At 39.9% G+C, this 15,485-nt stretch overlaps 1 protein-coding gene across 1 annotated transcript; it reads left to right on the plus strand.

Moving 5' to 3' along the window:
- The first annotated feature begins 6,778 nt into the window (after nt 1-6,778).
- LOC130966723 (luminal-binding protein) lies at nt 6,779-10,253 on the plus strand. Its single transcript, XM_057891547.1, has 8 exons — nt 6,779-6,948; nt 7,484-7,751; nt 7,838-8,052; nt 8,156-8,398; nt 8,522-9,001; nt 9,105-9,259; nt 9,358-9,440; nt 9,537-10,253. The coding sequence occupies exons 1-8, from the start codon at nt 6,894-6,896 to the stop codon at nt 10,036-10,038; spliced, it is 2,001 nt and encodes a 666-aa protein (XP_057747530.1). The 5' UTR covers nt 6,779-6,893; the 3' UTR covers nt 10,039-10,253.
- Nucleotides 10,254-15,485: the final 5,232 nt, after the last annotated feature.

Genomic DNA, 15,485 nt, shown 5'->3' on the forward strand with positions numbered 1-15,485 from the left:
CTCTCCTTTGTCTCCACAAGCTCGGCATATGTTCGAGTATAACTCTCCTTCGCCGCCTTCGCCATCTCCTCAGAAGCATTCGCTGCCGCCACAGCCGCGGTAGCTTTAGCTTTCTCCTTCTCCAAAGATGCTTCCAGCTCAGAAATCCTAGCAGCCTTCAGTTCACTAATCCTCTTGAACTCAGACTGAGCCTTCTCAAGTCGGGAACTGGTCGCACCAATGGGGGATTTCTTGAACTCCCGGGCAATAGCGGCATGAAGACTAGCCATCCGGACACAGCTCCGCGCCATATACTGAAAATGGTGCTCCATAGACACATCATCAGTAGAAATAAAAGTCTGAGGGAGAATATGCTATTCAACCCAACCAAGAGCATCAAAATCCTTATCATTAAAACCCGCAAGCTCTTGAGAGGTCTTCTGCTTCTTGGGAGGAGGACCCGAGGACGAAGGAGGGGAAGAGTTACCGGGTCCAGAGGTCGGAGGATCCTGATTTATAGGACGAAACTGGGGAGTCGGAATAGTCTTCGACCGAGTAGTGACACCCACAGTAGTCTTCTTTGGAGAAGATCGGGCAGAAGCCTCCCCACCCTCGATATTTCGAGCAGCCACGGACTTCTTCGTCCGACGAAGGTACTTCATGGAATCCGCCTGAGAAGACATCTCTGCAGAAATAAAAGAAGAGGATTACCACAACAGAAATTCCACCAAAACAAGCAAAGCCAAAATACTAAAAAAGATGAATCTCGGAGAGGTCGGGAACTACCTAACTCGGAACGGAGAAGGCTTGGATCTCCCAACATTTTCTTCGTGTCCAAGTGAGGTGCCCGACCCCATAAACTGCTTACCACACCCACAAAAGCCTGCTCCACCTCATCTAGACTCTCAAAAGTATACTTAGTAGATACTACATTCTCCTGCCAACAAAGAGGAAAAGAAGGCTCCCCACTCTCATCTAGAAAGAAAGGTCGGACGTCTCCAGTAGCCCGGACCTTGAAATAAAAGTTCTTAAAATCATGAAAAGACTCATCATACAGGGTACAAAACTTCCTCCCCTGGTTAGCCCTAAAAGAGACCCAAGACACCTTTCCTCCACCCGACCCCGGCTTCGTCAACACAAACAAATAGGAAAAAAGAGAAATAGAGGGAGCAACGCCCAAAAATTGACACAAAAGTTGAAACAGCTTTAAAAACGCCCAAGAATTTGGATGGAGCTGCGTAGGAGCAAGATTACAAGACCATAACACCTCGGACTCCAGATCGGTAAAGGGAAGTCGGACACTCAGCTTAGAGAAAAAACAATCATAAGCATAAAAGAAGAGCTTCTCGGAACTATCTAGGGGCGGGAAGCACACTCTCTCCTCGGAATCTGGGGCTACTAGTTCATAATCCCTCTCAGACTCTCTATTTTCACATATGCTACAATGCCTACGGAACCTAGCTAAATACTCAGAATCTACCACAGAAGGGACTCTTAGAGGAAGAGGGTCTACCCAATCAAGACCACATGGAATTTTAGTCGACATCGCTTGAAGAACCTTTCGAGACATAAAATTCTTACCTACAAAGAAGAATACAACAGCAAGCAAAAATCACATAAAGAAGACAGCGAAAACCCATTCAGCAAAGCAAGGAACAAAAACACCAGAGAACAAAAAAGAGCCCCCCCCCCCATATCAAAACAACAGCAATGGCGGCGCCTCTTTTTGGGGCAACCCAGGCATAAAGAAAAAGAAACAAACAAGAGCCACACAAAGAACAGAAGTATATGATCACAAGAAAAGAGAAACATGGGAACAAACCTGGAAGAAGAAACGAAGACGAAGAGCTCCGAAGCAAGGAGAACGAAACGACGGCACAGAGGAAACCCCGGAAAGACACACAGAAAGATTCGGGAAAGCAGAGCAAAGAGAAAGAAGAAGCAGTGCTCGCAAAAACATAAGAAAGACAAAACGCAGAAAAGAGGAAAGGGAGCAAATAAATAAAGCCTTCACAGAGCCCGAACGGAAATCGAGGAAAAACGGTAAAAAGCAATAAATGCAGAAACGGCCATTTTTGAATTTTGAAAAACTACTATGCCCGAGCACGACCTCCCAAAAAAAGGACGAACTCGGGCAGGGGCACTGTTCATACCCTGACCGAGGTCCTCCAACCCGGCAAATCCATAAGAGGTCCGACCTTATCCTAAAGCTCACACCTAAAGGTCGGACCTCGGACAATAAACAAGGAAGGCCCATCAAAAAGGAACGAAGCCCAAAACCTAAAGGCCGAAAAGGCCTAGGAAAGGCGGTTCCACAAAGATAGAGATAAAACTCCCAAAGATAAGATAAGATAAGAATATCTTATCCAGGGGAGATCACCGCCAACTACTATAAATACACTGGAGCACCCAGGTATGGCATTCATTCCAAATCTACATATATCTGCTTGGACCCATGCTAACTTAAGCATCGGAGTGTCATTGCAGGTACCACCACCAACCATTTTGCATATCAAGCTCGGGTCACTGAACCCCCCACCTCGGGCCTCTCCAGACGACCGAGCTACACGTTTCAGGCAAACCCTCGGAACAATATCTTTTCCTAAAAATAAGATTTGAATTTAAATCAGAATAATCAGCAGGTCTTCAGTTGATGGGTGGGGACCACATATTTTGTACATTTTGCAGCTTCTAATCTATATTTTTTGGGCTGAAAACTGAGTCAAAACAGCACAGAAATCGCCCTCGGCATTTTTTCTGCATTTTCTGCACGCGGCACATGTCACGCGTACGCGTCAGTCACGCGTACGCGTCGATGGTCTTTTTCGCAAGTCACGCGGACGCGTCGGTCACACGCACGCGTCGTTGTGCAATTCTTCAAAGCACGCGTACGCGTCAGTCACGCGCACGCGCCGCCATGGAAAGCTCCAAATGACGCGCACGCGTCAGTCACGCGTACGCGTTGCTCCTCACTGCCATCTCCTTTTGTTCTTGTGCTGCAGAAACTCCATCAAATCTAGCCGAATGCTACCTAAAATAAACAAAATTGCAAAAGACTCAAAGTAGCATCCATATTGACTAAAAGATAATTAATTCTTTATTAAACTCAACAAATTAGATGCAAATTCACTAGGAAAATATTGAAAAGATGCTCACGCATCAATCGTCTCAACGTGCCAACAGATGTTCTGAGCAGTCTTGACTTGAGTTTACTGATGCAGGAGGTTGTTGACGAGTACATTTTTGGTCCGTCTGCTCTGTAGAGGCAGGTGGGTAAGGTCCACAGAAAGAGAGGCAGGAGGTCGGGGTCATCCGTATAACCTACTGATAGAATTCCGTGCACCAGATAGGTTTACTCCATCAAGTATTAATAAATTAGCAAACAAGGCGATGAGTTGGATGTCCAAGAAGAAATAAGCTACTGTTCTGTATTTTTTTCTTTGTTTAAGTTCATTGTACCGTACAATTGTATTAATATTAAAAGAACTTTGTTGTACGATCATTACTAGTTCCTGTTTAGTCAAATAATTTAGTTGTATTTAGTTGTAATCTTTCAAATACATTAATTCATGAAGTTATCTGATAAATTCAAATACAATAATTCATAACAATAACTTAAAAATTTAGAATTCAAATACATTAACTTAAAAATAGAACCACGTTAAAAAGAATAACATTGACTCCAGAATTCAAATAATGTAAATGATAACATTAACTTAAAACTACAATGACGAAAAAAGACCTACGAGCCACCACTGCCACCAACCCCATTCAGTCCAGCACGCTGAGTACATCTACTTTTACTATGATCTTGTCTCCTGCAAAGACTGCATCTCCGAGGACCACGCATTCTCCTCGTGAATCCATTTCATTCAGATAGAAGGTTGATTTGGGACGACCTTTTGACGTTTGTCTCAAGACAGGATTAGTGATCATCGTCGTTCCCAGGTAAGCACTCTGTAGACCTTGCTAATCTTTGACATCTTGTATACATCGCTGACATACACCTGCCAATTGAGGTGCTGGTTAGCACAACAAGCAATAACATGGCAACTTGGTAGTCGCTCCACCTGAAAATGCCCACAATCGCACATTCGCCTCGCAAGATCAACTACTAACACTCTTCCAGTAGGCATTTCGTGCACCTCAAACACCTCATTTCTTCTATTAAACCGATGCACAACTATGTTCATGCACGCTACATATTTGCTTCTATCTGCTGAGTGGCATATTTAGATTAAGTAAATCCAGCACGCTTGCATTGGTGAACCTCAGTACTCTTCCACAAAAATAGCTCGTTCAATCGATAATATGTTGCTCGGACGAGCACTAACACAGGAAGATTTTGGGCACCTTTGAACACTGAATTGATGTCCTTGACAAGGTTTGTGGTCATGTGACCCCATCGATGTCCCTTGTCAAAAGCCAATACCCACTGGAAAAGTTCGATGTTGTCACACCACCGGGCATATGCCTCGCCTCGCTCTTGCAATCTCTTGTAGTTGATGTTGTACTCCTCCATTATCTATGAATACCCTATGTTGACAACAAGCTTTTGGAAATATGGGACTTTGAATTTCCTTAAGAAGTTGTTATCGATATGTCGAACATAAAAATCCACCATACACTTGGAGGTTTCCAATCACCTCTGGTACGATTTATTATTGCTTGGATTGACTCATGACGATCAAAGATTATACACACGACGTCTCTTTTAACAACATGCCTTTGTAAATTATTGAAAAAAAAGTGCCACGCATTAGCGGTCTCCCCCTTTATGATGGCAAAAACAATCGGCACAATGTTTTGGTTCCCATCTTGTGCAACTGCAATAAAAAAGCAACATTTGTATTTTCCATAAAGGTGGATGCCATCAACCTCAATCAACGACTTGCATTGTTGGAAAGCTCTAATGCATGGATTGAAACTCCAGAATACCCGGTGAAGTATCCTGACACGTCCACCTCTTCACTCCCGTTATATAGGAGTCGTGTTTCTATTCGGACTTGTGAACTAGGCGTCTTCTGAACCATTGCCGAGAACCACAATATCAAATCTGGTAAGATTCTTCCCATCCACCGAAAACTTTGGCTGTCGACTTCTGCTTTGCCAACTAAGCCTTTAGGTAACTAATAGTTTAGTTGAACCTTGACTGGACTTCCGCAATTATAGATTTCACCTTTATGGACGGGTCGGATTCAACCAATGGTCTCAAAGCCTTAACAACAGTGTCAGAGACCAACTTGTTGTGATCCTGTGAAATTGTTCCCATGGAATACATGTGTCTCCCATTATATCTCTGTATCTCCTAACAACCTTTCTTCCATATTAAACTAGCCCGGATAAGCCAATCGCACCTACGACCATACGTCTTACATTTTGCATAGAATGTCTGTGGCTCGCACTCATGAACAACGTAATTGACTCCTCTGGTGATAGCGTAGCTCTGAATTGCTGCAATGACCAATTTTATAGAATTGTATTTCATTTCGATCCTGAATTCCCCGTCCTCAAGATCAACAACACCTATAGAAAAAAATTGTCGCTAATCAATCTGTCCAAACAACACATTAAGGAAAACGTATTACTCATACCTCATGTACCTATGTTTGTATATTCTAGAAATTTCAGTGCATGCATGGCGTCAAGATCCAAGATACGCTTAAAAGGTAAAACGTCCATGGGTTGACTAGCTGCTGGTGGAACCACTACATCTTTCATGACTGCCTCACCTTCCCCATCGCCATCCTCGTCCTCGTCACTAGTTTCATAGGTAGTTTCGAAGTCCTCTTCGCTATCTCTATTCATTTCTTCATACACTTTAGCTCTGTCATCTTGCACGTTTGGGTCCGGTTGAATCTCATCTGCAACTATATGTTCAAACTCAACATACAACTCAATATTTGGGTGTTGCACCTGAGTTTGCTGGTGAATATAAAACATACGCTGGTCAACAATCGACATAATCTCAAACTGTATTAGGATGCCGAACCAGTTTACGAACTAATGAGCTGAGATTATCCAAACTCAAACTCGACTCATTTAATTTATGAGCTCAAACTCGATTCAGCATCTCACGAGTTCAGCTTATCGAGCTATTAACGAGTCAAACTCGAACTGACTCATGAGCTAGCTTGACTCACTTTCCAGTCCTAACTGCGTGTTAGACCTGCCATACGTGCAACGTCTATCCACTTGTATATAGGCATAGTTTGGGTAAATAGTTTAATTAAGCTACTTTTGAAAAAATAGTTTAAACAATAAATGACTATATTAAAAATTAAAAATAGTTTATAAATAAGTTATTTTGTTTTTGAAAAGTAGTAGTATTATGAGAAAAGTCATTTTTTTAACTTCTCTATAAACTCCTAAATAACGTCTTAAAAAACTACAATTTCGTTTTAAAAGTTGCATTAAACATTAATACTACTACTTTTTATAAGACAAAAACTAAAAAATATTAATTTTAGAGTTTTCCAAACGACCCATACACTAAAAAGGTTCATTTTCAACAAAAACACAAATATTTTTTCCATATAATAAAAAATGAGTCACGAAATAATTCCCAAAGATTTTTTATAAATAAAAATAATTTGAGATTTTGTAGGAGCGAGTTAACAAGGTATGACGTGTTTGGAGGTACTCCCAAACGCAAGGACGAATACTATTGGGCGAAACGATTCATTGAGGAACTTCGATTGGTCCACGTCAGCATTAATGACATGCTCCAAGTCTCGCTGTAGTCGGGAGTGACCACTATAAAATGCGAAGGGCGAACAGGGCGCACCATTTTTCATTCAATAAACGAAAACCAATCTAACCAACCAACCATCAACTTTGCCACCTGAAAACCCAACACCACCGTTAACAACCACTCCACCCTTTACAGAGCGCAACTACAACACGGTGACGCCATGACTGGCTCGTGGGCTCGCGGGTCTCTCATTGTTCTCGCCATCGTTTCCTTCGGTAATTACTAATTAGATCTCTCTCTCTCTCTCTCTCTCTCTCTCTCTCTCTCTCTCTCTTCGTTTCCATACTTTCCCCTGCATTGTTTCGATCTCCGATATTCATGGATCATTTTTTTTTTAACTCAGAAGATAGTGTTTGGATCTTAGTGCGGTAGCTTCTTATTCTGATGTGACTGACAGAACACCTCGAAATACAAATCACTATTAAGCGAAGCACAAATGTCTTAAATATTGTTCAAACTCTTTTTTTTAGTCAGGGTTTAGATTTGCAAGCATAAACTTAAATTGATCCTGTACTGTAGGTTGTTATTTTTCATGAATTAAAATAGAAACAGCTATGTAATATTCCTCTTCCTCGATTACTTATTGATAATACGTATCTGTTTGTTACTCATATCTTCAGATCATTGATTTCAATTCTCTAAGAGAAGAAAAATGTCTTTGTATAATGCCGTTACATGATTTGATTATACATTACATTTGGCAATCAGAGTTTGTGCTGCAATTAACGTTGAGAATGTTCCATTTCACAGGATGTATGTTTGCAATTTCCATTGCAAAAGAGGAAGCAACCAAGTTGGGTACAGTCATTGGGATAGATCTTGGAACAACTTATTCTTGTGTTGGTGTTTATAAGAATGGCCATGTTGAGATCATAGCCAATGACCAGGGTAACCGTATCACCCCATCATGGGTTGCTTTCACCGACAGCGAGAGACTGATCGGGGAGGCTGCCAAGAATCAGGCAGCTGTCAACCCCGAAAGGACCATCTTTGATGTCAAGAGGCTTATTGGAAGAAAGTGAGGACTGAGGAATATTCATGATGTTAATTTATGTTAATTAATCAGACTTCATGGACATATAACTCACGTGTATGTATTTACAGGTTTGAAGATAAGGAAGTCCAAAGAGACATGAAGCTTGTGCCATATAAGATTGTGAACAAGGATGGGAAACCATACATACAGGTAAAGATTAAAGATGGTGAGACCAAGGTGTTCAGCCCTGAGGAAATCAGTGCCATGATTTTGACTAAGATGAAGGAAACAGCTGAAGCATTCCTTGGAAAGAAAATCCATGATGCTGTTGTCACTGTCCCTGGTAAGTCCACCAAATTATGATTGATTTCTCATGCCATCTCGATTGTTCGATTCCTGCTTTTTTACTTTATTCTAATTTTGTCATTTTCTTTTCAAATGTACAGCTTACTTCAATGATGCTCAGAGGCAGGCCACCAAGGATGCTGGTGTTATTGCCGGTCTGAATGTGGCTAGGATTATTAATGAGCCCACTGCCGCTGCAATTGCGTATGGATTGGACAAGAAAGGTGGCGAGAAGAACATCCTTGTCTTTGATCTTGGTGGTGGGACTTTTGATGTCAGTATTTTGACTATCGATAATGGTGTTTTCGAGGTCCTTGCTACAAACGGAGATACTCATCTTGGAGGTGAGTACTTTTCAGTTTTCACTACAAAATAGAATAATTTGAAATTAAGCAGGAAAAGATAGTTTCGATTCAAATTTTCTTTCTGCAATTAATGCCTGTTATTTCTTCTCACCTTAACACCAGGTGAGGACTTTGATCAGAGAATAATGGAATACTTCATTAAATTGATCAAGAAAAAGCATGGAAAGGACATTAGCAAGGACAACAGAGCACTTGGCAAGCTCAGGAGAGAGGCTGAGCGTGCCAAGAGAGCTCTCAGCAGCCAGCACCAGGTCCGAGTGGAAATTGAATCACTTTTTGATGGTGTTGATTTCTCCGAACCACTTACCCGAGCGCGGTTTGAGGAGTTGAACAATGATTTATTCCGTAAGACAATGGGGCCTGTGAAGAAAGCAATGGAAGATGCTGGATTACAAAAGAGCCAGATCGATGAGATTGTTCTTGTTGGTGGAAGCACAAGGATTCCAAAGGTGCAACAGCTTTTGAAGGACTACTTTGATGGAAAGGAGCCCAACAAGGGTGTCAACCCTGACGAGGCAGTTGCCTATGGTGCTGCAGTCCAAGGAAGCATTTTGAGCGGAGAGGGTGGTGATGAAACCAAAGGTATACTATAGTTTATGTACTTGGTCACAGATCATAAGTTTAATGATGCAGGTAGAATGCCAGTTATTAATCTATCTTGTTATTATGTGGCAATCTGTTTCAGATATCCTTCTCCTGGATGTTGCTCCACTCACTCTTGGAATTGAGACTGTTGGTGGGGTGATGACAAAGTTGATTCCCAGAAACACTGTTATCCCTACCAAGAAATCTCAGGTGTTTACTACCTACCAGGATCAGCAGACTACTGTCTCCATTCAGGTACTGTTCTCTTATAAATTAGTAATGTCTAACTGGACAATGAACTTGAATTGCTGAAGGGGTTTGATTCTAACTTTGATGCCTTAATAAATGATCAGGTATTTGAAGGTGAGAGGAGTCTTACAAAGGATTGTCGACTGCTTGGGAAATTCGATCTGTCTGGAATTCCACCAGCTCCAAGGTTTGTTTTTTCCTGCTCTCATTCAGGCCTCTCTAATAAGTTTTCTATCGCGTTGATGTGAGGACTTCATCTGTATCTTGGTTGTCAACTGAACAGGGGTACCCCTCAAATTGAAGTGACCTTTGAAGTTGATGCAAATGGCATCTTAAACGTCAAAGCAGAAGACAAGGGCACTGGTAAATCAGAAAAGATCACCATTACAAATGAGAAAGGACGCCTGAGCCAGGAGGAAATTGAGCGAATGGTTCGCGAGGCAGAGGAGTTTGCCGAGGAAGACAAGAAGGTCAAGGAGAGAATTGATGCCCGTAATGCTCTTGAAACTTATGTTTACAACATGAAGAACCAGATCAGTGACAAAGACAAGCTGGCCGACAAGTTGGAATCCAATGAAAAGGAGAAAATCGAGGCTGCAGTGAAGGAAGCGTTGGAATGGCTTGATGACAACCAGACAGTGGAGAAAGAAGATTATGAAGAGAAGCTGAAAGAGGTTGAAGCTGTTTGCAATCCAATTATCACCGCGGTCTATCAAAGGTCAGGTGGGGCTCCTGGTGGTGGTGCTTCTGGAGAGGACGAGGATGATTCTCACGATGAACTCTAGACATCTTTCCTCAAACTTATTTTTGGACTGTTCTACATAAGCCGAGGCTGGAATTTATGAGAAAGTAGCAGTTTAGGTTGAGTATGTTAATTTCTGATGGGAGGGGAATTCAGAAGAATGTCCCTGCTCTTGTATTTTTGGTGGCGTAGATACTTCATAGAATTACTTGTATTTCTTTCTTCCCTTTTTCTCTTCATATAACAACTTCTTGTTAACCTTTGCGTGCCTTGTTTCTTGTTTTGCACTGACTTCTATTTCTCCACGTTCGTTCTTCGCTTCAATGTTTGGACTTTCCTCGGTGTCTTAAGAAAGAAACTCAATAAACCCCTCATTTTAAGTTTTAACCCCTTTTTTATTTTTAATTCCTTGCATATCCCTTTTCAGCTCTTTTATCTAAAATATAAAAAACCCTAATTTTAACCTATTACAATTTATTAGAGGGAATTTCTCTAGAATCTATTCTTTTATGAAGTTAGAATATGTGTAATTTGTACGTATCATAAAATGTACCTTTTATCAAGTTGCCGCCTTTTTAAGTTTGTGTTGAGAAGGTTTCTTTTGCTCTATTCTCACTCTCAAAAATCAGAATCATCCAATCAGCCATCTCACTCAGTCTCGCCTTGATCTGCCCATAGCCGGCTTGACTCTATCTCTGTCCCACCATACCTCCTTCTCGTTCCTTCCTGTCACCGTGTTCTTGATTGGTTCATCGTCGTGACTTCTTTTTTTTCATCTCCCATAGTTTGATTGTGTCTAAGAACTTGTTTAGAATACTAGGAATTAAAATTTATTTAAAATTAATTTTTTTATAATAAATAAAAATAAAATTACTCAAAAGTTGAATTCATTTTTTTTTCATTTGTAATCAGACCAAAAGAGATATAATTTTTAAATTTACTCATACACTCTTTAAATTTAAATTCTATTAATATATTATAGTCATTTCAAATCATAAAATTAGATTTTAAATAAAAATAAATTCTTTTCTTAAAGAAAATTTTTTTCTCATGTTAAATAGTTTTCAAATAAATTTTAAATATAAAATCTGAGTAAATCAAATTACACGAGTAAATTTTTGAATTAAAATGTAGCTCACCTCTCCTGATTTTACATCATTTTATTCCTTATGGAAAAGAAAAATACAATTCTTGTTACATAAAAAGAGAATCGATACTAAATTTAAATATATAAAATGTGGCATAACTGCATCGTTTTCAGACTCTCTATCTTTTTTTTTATTTTGCTAAATATTATTGCGGTTCAATTAACACCATCTATAAGTTTTAGTATATAATGGTATAAAGAGTGTATTTGGTTAACGAATTAAATAAAGTTCATCTATAAAAATGTCCATGTTACATATTAAGCATATTGTTATGGATTTTGACTCCGGAGTTCCCTTGCGTCCCTCGTGAACCGGCCTATTCGAAGCCATCCGAGATTCCAACTAACTCACCTAGAAAATGGCGCAATGGGACCCACTTTATCCTTAGGAAGGATAACTTACGCCATATATAAAAGAGAGTTTAGTTGCTCTCTCAGGTACGATCCAATTTTACCCTAACATTCAAATCCTACTTCAATAACTCTCTGATTTGAATATCGGAATATTTTTGCAGAACCAACTCTCACTATTCTTGAGGCCAGATCACGCCATTCGTTGAGACAGACAAGTTTCTAATCCATCTCTTCAACACGTCCAAGGCCATCCTGTACATTGACGCCATTTATGGTAAACTTGAGATCCTGACAGCATGGCAGACGTCCATGAGAAACCGTCCAACCAAAACCCATAACTTAACCCCATCAAAAGTCTGATTAGCCTGAATCTCAGAACCACAGTCACCCCCCAAACCACGGGAGGGTAACCAGCGTGGTCCACAACCATGCAACACGTAATCATCCTAGACAGCGGTCACGAGAAGAAGATCACTAGTCTAATAGTAGTAGGACATTCGGCAGCCTAGGTGAAAATACAAACTTTATAATACAGGAGCTTCGACACCGGGTTCAAACACTAGAAGGTAGGATCACCACAAATGAAAACTACCAACCAGAGCACACGGACGAAGTGGTCTCTAGAGCCGCCCGCAGAAGGGATCACAGAGCGAGAAGCCCAGAGTGACACCACGAAAGATGTAAGAATCGCAGTCGATCTTGAAATTCTGACTGAGATGACCATAGAGAAGGATACTAACGAGATTCCAAGCGCAGGAGACACGAATGCATGGTAATGGGAGCAACCTCATTCACTGAGAAAGTCTTTAAGAGTGAAATTACCAAAACATGTAGTATGATGGAACCAAAGATCCCCAAGAACACATGATAATGGCCTAGAGCGGGTTAGAAATTTTCACAAAATAGATTCTCGTTGTTAGTATAGTTCCAAACCCAACAATTGACCATCAATCAAATTTAAATTCAAAGATGTCACAATCAATGCAAAATTAATCGAGAGTATTTAGACTCCCAGGTCGTCTTTCCTAGGAACTAGTGACAACAAGTGCACACAATTTTAGTTGTGAGAAAGCAAAAGGGGTTTTCAATGATAAGGAAGCAATAAAGAAATAAAAGAACAAGACAAAATTGCAATTAATGAAGTAATAAAAGAGCAAAAGAACTAAGTATGTAAAAGTAAAACTATAAAGTGAGTGAAAAGAGGTTTAAAACATAAATGAAACCTTGACTTGGGATGAGTTATGGAATTTCTTCCTTGCCATAACCACAACTATGATAATTGTGATGGATTAATCTCACTAAGTCAACCCTTAACATCGAAGGATAAGTCAAGTGAGTATAATTGTTATTAATCCACAAATCCTAGTTAACTTACCAAATTAATTGGTAAAAAGCTAGCGTTAGTAGAAACAATAACAACTAACAACCCAAGAATTATCACTAAATGTTAGAAATTATAGCTCTAGTAAGCGATAAACTCATTTACTCCAAGCCAAGGATTGGAAATCTACCCCATAACTAAGATTGACATTTCATCAAACACATAGAGGGCATAAGCATAAAACATGGCAAAATTGGTAAATTAAGGAAAGCTATGAACCACAAATGCTCAAAATCAATAAAGGCAACTCAAACAAACATATAAAATCCATCAAACATCAAATTAAACAACTAGGAATCCAAAATTGCAAGACTATGTAAATATGGACAAAGGAGATGAAAATAAAAGCAAGTGTAGAACAAGTGGTGTAATAAAAGAGAGAATTAAAGAAATACTTATAATGAAAATTGCTAGAATCCAAAATCAAAACTTGAAGTATAAAATTCTACAAACCCTAATTAAAACCCTAAGAGAGAATTTCCTAATCTACACTATTCCTACTCCTACTATGTGTTTTTCCTACTCTAAAATGGCTCTTAAAACCTAATGAAAATCTAATGCCTTTATATGAGATGTTGCTCCCTTCATATAGCCTTTGATTTCAGCATCCGAGCCTTCAAAAATGGGCCAAAAGAGCCTCAAAACGCAAGTCCATGTGACTTTTTAATGGAGGCACACGCTGGTACCTGTGCGTACGCACAGGTGTACGTACCCACACTTTGCTTAATTTTCACTTGTGCGTATGCACAGAGGGTTGTGCGCAGGCATGCATGCTGATTTCCTTCTTGTGCGTACGCACATAGGGTTGTGCGCACGCACGCATGGCTGTGTGCTTCTTGATGAGTGGAAATCAGATTCCAACACAAACTCACCGGCAAGTGTACCGAGTCGCATCAAGTAGTAATTACTCACAAGAGTGAGGTCGATCCCACAAAGATTGATGGATTGAGCAATTTTAGTTAGGTGGTGAATTTAGTTAAGCAAAGAGTTGATGATTTGAGTGAATTGTGATCAACAGAAGCTAAATTGCATGAAAATAAAAGGGAGAGGGGAAATTGACAGAAAACTAAAGTGCAGAAGAGTAAATTGCATGAAACTTAAAGTGTAAAAAAGTAAAGGAGCTGAAACTTAAAGTGCAAGTAATGTAAATGACTGAAACTTAAATTGCAAGAAATGTAAATGGCTGAAGTTTAAAATGCAAGAAATCTAAATCACGGAATCTAAAGTGCTGAGGAACTTAAATAACTTGAAGAGTAAAGGGATCTGGGAGCTAGGATTCAAAATTTAGCAAGAGAAATGCAAGCTAAAGTAAATTAGAAAGCTGTGAAGTAAAGAAGTTTAGTTCAGTATCAAACAGAAATGGAAAATTACTTGAAAAAGCAAAACAAGAGAAGCTTAGCTCAATTATGAGATTCTCCAGTAGAAATTGAAGATCCAAGAAGAGCAATGAGACTAGAAAGCATATCTAGATCTCAATTCTTCTCTTGATCAAACAGAAACTCAATTGCAGAAGAAATGTAAATGAAGACAGTGAATAAAATTCAGATCCAATTCCTCAATTATCAGAATTATACAGAAGAGGACAAAGATGAATTTTAGATCAAGTATTGAAACAGAATTTCTTCAATCTTAATCCAAAATTCAAAACAGAAAGTAAAAGTTGGAGAAGCAAGAACAATGAAAAAGAAAACTCAGATCTCAATCCCAATTCCCTGAATTCAAAGTGAAAACTAAGTGAAAACTAAAAATTCAGCTAAAGGAAATCAAAAATGCAAAAAGAGGTCCTTTACAAATCAAACTAACTCCTATTTATACACTTTCTATTTTTTTGATTTTCAGAACTTGGAGTGGGCTTTTCAAATTGGTGAAGAGGTGGATTCAAAATGGTTTTTAATTGAATTTGGACCATGGGACACCTCCAGGGGAACGCTCGGTCATGTAAGGCAACGTAGCGCTCCTTGCCTTGTCCCAGGCTCGTGCCAACATTCGAATCAAGCCTTGTTCATAGCGCTACGTTAAGTAATACAACGTAGCGCCCCTTGCCTTTGAGTGAGGCTTCCTCTTCGAACCCTGGCTCTCCCATGTTAAGCCAATTTCCTTGTGAAGCATAGCGTTCAGTGAACTAAGTTCACGTAGTGCCCTTTCTTTCATGCGCTTGTCCCCTTCTTCGAATCTTGGTGAAGCCATTTTGGCTAATTTCCTTGCCAAGCCTTGTAGCGCGCTTCTCTTGGTTCATGGGTTCGAACCTTGGCTGCCCCCTTTGCTATTGTTGCGCCTTGATTTTCTTTGTTGAGCCCCACGAAAAAGGTAAAACACTTAACGTAGCACTCTCTCCATTTGAGCACTACCCTTGTTCTATTTGGCATCCTTGAGGGCTCATTTAAGAGACTTCACGTAGCGCCATTGTTTCTTAGTTGGTGCTGGTGCTTTAGCGCTCAATTAGAGAGCACTGTGCTCAATTAGAAAGTGCTATGCTCTTGCCCCTTTTGATGCACAACGCTTTAATGCCTTGGGTCACGCTTTTCCAAGCATGGCCTAAGGTTCAAAGCGTGCTCTAACTTCAAAAGTGTTCCAAAAATTCATTTTTCCATCATTTCTTCACCTACAA

This window comes from Arachis stenosperma, chromosome 3, assembly GCF_014773155.1.
Source record: "Arachis stenosperma cultivar V10309 chromosome 3, arast.V10309.gnm1.PFL2, whole genome shotgun sequence".
Taxonomy (NCBI): domain Eukaryota; kingdom Viridiplantae; phylum Streptophyta; class Magnoliopsida; order Fabales; family Fabaceae; genus Arachis; species Arachis stenosperma.

Excerpts from the sequence above, each read along its gene's own strand:
- LOC130966723 (XM_057891547.1), top strand. The coding sequence starts at position 6,894 with ATGACTGGCTCGTGGGCTCGCGGGTCTCTCATTGTTCTCGCCATCGTT. Across the intron at positions 8,399-8,521 it reads CGGAGATACTCATCTTGGAG|GTGAGGACTTTGATCAGAGA; the intron begins GTGAGTACTTTT and ends CCTTAACACCAG. Across the intron at positions 9,441-9,536 it reads GGAATTCCACCAGCTCCAAG|GGGTACCCCTCAAATTGAAG; the intron begins GTTTGTTTTTTC and ends TCAACTGAACAG.